The 7,350-nt window shown below is 34.4% G+C and overlaps 1 protein-coding gene across 1 annotated transcript; it reads right to left on the minus strand.

Annotated features, from left to right (window-relative positions):
- Positions 1 to 314: 314 nt before the first annotated feature.
- On the minus strand, positions 315 to 936 carry LOC146888233 (uncharacterized). The gene is made up of 2 exons (XM_085670020.1): positions 648 to 936; positions 315 to 542 (listed from the first exon to the last, which is right to left on the minus strand). The coding sequence occupies exons 1-2, from the start codon at positions 903 to 905 to the stop codon at positions 315 to 317; spliced, it is 486 nt and encodes a 161-aa protein (XP_085526146.1). The 5' UTR covers positions 906 to 936.
- Positions 937 to 7,350: the final 6,414 nt, after the last annotated feature.

Genomic DNA, 7,350 nt, shown 5'->3' on the forward strand with positions numbered 1-7,350 from the left:
GACGCCTGATAAGAAAATAAATTCATTGTTATGCATTAAAATGACTTATTATATTCATAAGTTAACAAAAATGACTTACCCAGCAACATAAGGGACAAAATAAATTTCTTTTCCACGTTGAAAGCATTTGGTCACATATGCTTGAATGTCATCAAACTTGTTGCCTTCATGGGTGAGTTGGGGGTCTATAAACCCATATACATCATTCAGCCCCATAGTTTCAGTGACACCAGACAGATACCTAAACCAAAAATTGATTTGATATAAGTAAATACATAAATATATCAAATAACTATATATAATGACTAAAAGACTTACATCATCCATAATTGAATAATTGTAATATTGAGTTCTTCTTGTCCTCGTGCAAGCTCCAAGACATCTTGGGAATGCAAGTAAAGTGGGATGTCAAGATCTCTCCCAAAAATGTTAGCATCCCAAGGAACCTGCATCGGCTTATCAGCTATGATTTCTGCAAGTTGGAGCAATGCACCAAGAGGATCATCCAAAGAGAGAAGAATCTTCTTTGATTGAGGTTTTTCCTATATTGATGCAATTTCAGTTAAAATGGAATATCAATTATATTGGAATATAATAAACATGTAAACTTAAAAATGTAGTATATTTGTGGGTTTAAGAGTCTGTACCGGGGGGTCAGTATCAACCAAATCTCTAGGCCAGGCGAGGAAACACTGGAATGCCTGTGCCACAGTATACACCTCATCTGTTGGCACAGGAACTAAAGCATACGGCATGAGAACCTCCTCTACCGTGACCTTAACCTCATCCTCTGATAACTCCATGCCATGAAGAACTGTGGCTGCCTCAAATACTTTTCCATGAGCCACTAGTGTCTTCTCTGTACCATCCCAAATATATAGCTGACATGGATGAGTGTCATCCATGTCATCCCCGGGTGGAGCTGAACAACTCCCCTTTCCGCTTCTACCTGTTAGAGCCAACGATTTATTAATGTTATTCAATTACTTTATTAAATATCATTTATTCAATTCATAACTTATAGAAAACAAATTTACCCGTGAGAGGCACAAATGGGTCTAGTTCTGGCGGATGATCCACTGGCGAACGAATGCCATAATGCTCAAATTGGCGCATTAGTTCTTCTCTCACTTGCGCCGTGATCATTTCCTTTAGTCTTTGTTCATAATCAGCACCATGACTGCATGAAGACTGATGAGAGGAGGAACCAAAAAATTGGCGTATGCCGACTCTTGATCCAGCACCACGCACACGTCCAGGGTGCTCAGGTCGTCCAATTGCAGCAGCAAGTATGTCATGACGACCTTCTGGAATGAATCCTCCTTGGGAGGTCTGCTTAACCAACGAATCCTACAAGGTAACAAAAAAATTTATAAATCAAAATACAATATAAAACATGAACGTGCAATTTAGATAAGAATTGTATCTTACAATTTTCTCAGAGATTTCTCGTGCAGAGTCAGAAGTGTAGTTGCCCGATGAGCGTAAACGGGCTAACTTCCACTTGTGATGACGTGATGGTGGTGAAGGAGGCTCAGTATCTTCACCCTCAGAAGGTGGGGGCCTAGATTTTTTCTTTTCTGTCATTATCTTCTCTTCAAGTTTTCTATACCCACCACGAGATAATATGTGCGGGTTTTTATTTTGAGCACTTATGCTTTGAGCCTTTTTCCTCTTGACCTGTAACATATAAAACCCATTTTATGAATTAGTTAAAATTTTGCATAATTATCAATTGTGCTATTGATGATTTCAAATAAACATACCTGCCATCCCTCAGATGTCCGAAGCTCAAGAAACTGACGCCATGTGTCTTCATCAATCCAAGTGTATTTCAACAATGGATTTTCATTCTTTTTATGTCCAAAGACATACCTTGACGTCAACTTGGTCTTAAAACCACGAAATTTCTCAGCCACCGATGACAAACATTTTTGTCTTAAGGTCGGCACATTTGGAATATCAAATGTTAGCTGCAATATAGAAAATGTCATCAACAATATTTATCATATTATCAACAAAGTCAAAGTATAACTTTAATAACATTAATATTAGTTACCAATAAATCTTGCCATATCATTTCCCGATCAACTTCAGTGACATGATCAAAAGATGGCGTAAGGATTGATATTCTCTCTCGTGCCAACATTCCTAAATAGCTTTTGAAGACGTCCCCATAACGACCACTAGGTTCACCAGTGTCGACGTTAATATCAACATGTGTTTTCTGACCTTTAGCTCTTCTAATTAAGAGCTCTCTCAACCTAGTGGCTCCTCTAGTGGGTCTCTTAGTAGGTGCTTCATCCTCTGATGAAGTATGTTCAGCCATGTATCTGTGAAATGAAAACATAAAAAAACATTAATAAGCAACTGACAAATTAATATATAAAACATTATTTAACAAAACACCTAAATGTTAACAAGAATATGAAATTCATACATAAAGTTATTGATTGGTCATATGTATATTCCTTCATCGTGATCTTCTCGAATTGCATGTACATCATCAACTAGATGGATTTCATCAACATTTGTCGTTCTTCTAAATGGGTGGGTGACAGCAATATTAAGATCACTCATATTCTCTTCATTAGGATCAATTTGTTTTTTTCCATGAAGAGCGACAAACCAATGTTCAGACGCAGGATCTTTAACATAGAAAACCTGAGATGCTTGTTGTGCCATGATAAATGGCTCGTCTCGATAACCCACCTTTCGAAAATCCACTAGAGTCATTCCTGATTCATCTATTTTGACACCACTCTTATTGTCAATCCACTTACATTTGAACAGTGGAATAGTAAACATGGTATAATCAACCTCCCATATCTCTTGTATTACATTATAGTATGTCATTGATCCTACTACGGGATTTTGATCTTTAGATGTAGAAAATTGTAGCGTAAAAAGAGCAGATGACACTGGAAGATGATGCAATTCAATGCGTTCGAAAGCTACAAGAGATAACAAAAAACACAAGAGAAAGTCATAAGTAACAAATAAAAGCAAAAACAACAATTTCCTTAACATCATATATTACCTATTTAATTATAGTGTTTTTACAATTCTCTTAAATTAAATTCAGACTTAATGCTCTACGTCTGAAGACACAATGCTCTTAAATTGAGACTCAATCCTTTCACAAAATTAATCAAAACACTACAAACAATTTCTATCTCAATCCAAATTAACACTCACAATAACTAAAATTTAAAATTAACATACACAAAAACAGAAAATCAAACATACACAAAAACAGAAAATCAAACAAAAACGCGTTGAAAATTTACCTTAAAAAAAAAACCGCGGCGCGACAATTGCGGCAAAAAAACCAAAATGTTCGCGTGGTGGTGGAGGGACGCCGGAACACTTGCAGAGAGACAGAGAGAGCGACCACTGCCGGAGCAGCGTGGCCGGAGGCGAGACGACACGGCGGCAAGGGGCTGGCGTCGTTTTCTCGCCGGAAGTCGCGGAGAGAGAAGGAGAGACAGCGGCGGCTCGCGTGCTCGCGTACTCGCGTGGTCTTCTCGACGGGGTGGCAGTGGTGGAGGAGCGAAATGGAGGAGGAGCAGCGCGTGGTGGCCGGAATTGCAGAGAGAAATGGAGGAGAGAAATGGAGGACCTGCGCGCGCGAGGAAGAAAGGGGCTGCAGTTTTGAGCCCTAATTAAACAATATGGCCTCGGTTCAATTTAGAACCGAGGCATATAACCCCTTTTGGCCTCGGGTCCCCACCACCCGAGGCCTAAAACCACTTTTGGCACCGGCTATTCTCACAACCGAGGCCTATAAGTCAAAACGCGAATGGCATTTTTGAAATTCTGGGCATCCTTTTTGGCTTCGGGCCTTCTTAACCGAGGCCTAACAGAGCTTTTGGCTTCGGGTTTTTTACAACCGAGGCCTATAACTGATTTTGGCTTCGGGTTGTAGGTGAACCGAGGCATAAACGTTGCCTATAATTGCAAAATTGCCACCGCACCATTATAGGCTTCGGTTCCTGGCCAACCGAGGCCTATAAGGCGAGGTAGTAATCCAATTCTGCACTAGTGCCGGTTAAGTTTTTTAACGGAATTTAAAATTCGTTTTCTTTATATACCAACATTCAAAACCCGTTATGGAATTGTGTACCGGCATCCGAAACCCAGTTAAGTCCTTTAATGGAATTCTAAATCCGTTTCTTTTTTCTAAACCAGCATTTGTAATCCGGTTAGTGATATTAATTTTTCTTATTTTTTTATTTGATTTGTTTATAATATTTAATTTCAATTATTATATAATTTATATATTAATTATATTTTAATAAATAATGATAAATTTTTGTTTGAAATATTTGTTTTTATAATATCTAGATTAATTTTATTTAATTATTTTCAAGTTATTTTTATTTATTTATTATTTGTTAGCATTTAATGTTTTCATTTATAAGATTTAATTTCAAATTTTATATTTATATATTAATTATTTAATTTTAGATTATTTACATTATATATAATTATATTAAATACAATTCTATACCGGAAATGAAACTCCGGTTAGTAAATTATCTTTTTATTTAAATATTTATATTTATATATTTCGCTAGTAACTTTAGTTTTTTCATTTGTTTTGTATAAGATTTAATTTCAAGTTCATTAATATTATTAAGTTACTGTTTAATATGTTTTTATAATATATTTTAAATATTTATTGTTTTTTAGTTATGAATTTGAGTTTTTATTTATTTATTTTTATCATTTTTGTTTTAATTTGTTATTTTTTTTATTTGTTTTATTACTTTATTGTTTTATAAATCTTATCATTTGCAATTTTTTGTATGAATTATTTTCTATATTTTTTTAAGTTTTATTTATTTGATGAATGAATTTTTATTTGTTGAAAAATATTTCAAATATTCAAAATAATTACAAAACATTTCAAAATAAAAAAAAATCAGAAAATCAAGTTAAGCAAAATAAAAATCGAATTTCGAGTTCCGGTTTGTATAAAATGAAATCCGTGATTATTGGAAGCCGGCTTGTATTAAAAAAAAATTCAAAAAAATTCAAAATTAAGAATTAAAGACTTAACAAAAAATTTATTTTTTAAAAGTTTGTAACCAAAAAAAAATATAAATTAAATAAATACATAATGAATCACAAAAAATATATATAATTTAAAAATCCAAATTCGTTTTCCAGAAAATCGGATGTCGAAAACCGTTTAATTTATAAAGCGGATTTTTAAATCCGTTTTTAGACACAACCGAACATCGAAAGTCAGTGTATGTGACACGGGTGCAGCATAAGAATCAAATAACTCTCAATTCACCTAACGTAGTAATTATTTTAATTATTTTTACCTACTTAAGTGAGAGATAGGTCAAAGGGACAAAATGGACTGCACGATTAATTTTTGGGGGTGCAGTAGAACTCTTTGGAGGTGTAGGGAGAAGCCCCCATTGGTTTAAGTGCTACCGAGATATATGGAGTTCTGGCCTATAGAACTGGCGCGGGAGGATAGGCAAAGTGGTTACCACATGACGTTATGGTAGGTAGTATGTCCCTTAGAAGATCGGAAAGGAAGTTATAAACTCTCCTTCTGATGATGGGAAGACCACATATGAGCCGAAGGGGCAGTGAGAAAGGGAGCTGGTAGTGAGTGAAAAAATGGCTGAGAGAGATATAGTGATACACTTGTTCTGGTCGGGAACTATAAGAGATCAGAACATTGATGATCACCATAGGATAAAAAAACTAGAGGCCAACACCACTTATAAAGAAGTTGCATGACAACTACAACAACTATGACAACAGAAACAATGGCACTGACCCGCTTACTATAGAGCGGGTGATGCAACACATTGAATATTTGAGATAGGAGAATAAAGTAATACAAAAATAGGCGGAAGGGGAGCGACATCGAGACAGAGGCCGAGAATGAAAGGTTGCCAAAGGAGTCTTCGGAATCTCGTCAGATTCTAGATGCCCCGACAAGAGCAATTGCAGAAGTGTAACGAGGAACTGCACACCTAGATGAGATACCGTGATCGTAGTACTATAGGAAGAAACTCGGAACAGGTGGAGGGACATCCCCTCGCTAGGAGGATCATGGAAGAGTTGATACTACCTCATTTCATGATCCACTTGGTGTCACCGTTTATAGGAGATGGCGACCTAGAGGCTTACCTTAAAGTTTTCCGAGCCAAATGTTGATCTCAGGAGGGAATGACGTTGTCCGTTGCAAGATGTTCTTTACTTTGAAGTGGTTTAGCAAAATTCCCAATGCATCCATCACCTCGTTTGTTGTTTTCTCCCAAATATTTTTAGAATGGTTCACATTAAATCGACCACAACAACTACATATCGCAGACATGTTCGACATAAAGCAACGACCGGAGGAAACCCTGAAGCAGTTCCTCAACAGATTTTGTGACTTAAGTATGAGACTCGTCAATACGAACGAGATTAGAACAGAAGCAGTTCTAGATGACTCAAGATATCATTTACAATATCCTTTTATCAAAAAATGAAGAAATGAATATTTTCTAAAGCACATGTTTATAAGTATTTAATGTATTTAATGAAATGCTTCATATTCTCGTTTAGTCAAACAAAAGATTTTTAAATTACTTACAAAAAGTGAGATGCTATACATATATCGAGACAAATGCCAAAGGAAACCAAACATTTGCATTAGGCGGGGATAGGTTTCGTTCGCTATCCCGTACCCATTCCCATAGAAAAAATTCATCCTCATCCTTATATCCAAACACAAAGATATAAAATACTTTGAAATGAATTATAATTGTTTACATTTTAGATTAGAATACCAAATAAAATTTTATGAGAACCAAAACATTTATTAAATTTGCAAACTGCAAACATTAATGAAAACTAGTTGATAAAATTTAAAAATATTTTTAAAAAAATATAAAAGGAAAACAAATATTCAAATTAAAATATATTTTAAATGTTTGTTTACTTCAATTTTTTAAATTCTATTGAATTTCTTTTTTATGCACTGATAAAAATGATAATACATTACTTGATCAAAATGACACAAAGAACAAATAATAAACATAATAATAAAATTTTGACATAGATCTTGTATCTTTTGAACTTTAATATATGTTGGATGGTGATAAAAAAATTCATGACAATTACATTAAATGTTTACATTATAGTGAAAAAATTACAATATGATTGATAATGAGTTAGAAAACAAATTAGATAAAATATATCGAAATAGTATTCTACATGATGAACATAAATAACAAGTAAAAATATTTAAAAACTAATAAATGTGTGTTTGAGAAAGAATTTGAAAGACTATTGAAAAAAATTACACAAAAGAAAACAAATTATAATTAAGGG

This window comes from Vigna unguiculata, chromosome 2, assembly GCF_037176805.1.
Source record: "Vigna unguiculata cultivar grain cowpea cultivar isolate G323 ecotype 2 chromosome 2, ASM3717680v1, whole genome shotgun sequence".
NCBI classification, from domain to species: Eukaryota; Viridiplantae; Streptophyta; class Magnoliopsida; order Fabales; family Fabaceae; genus Vigna; species Vigna unguiculata.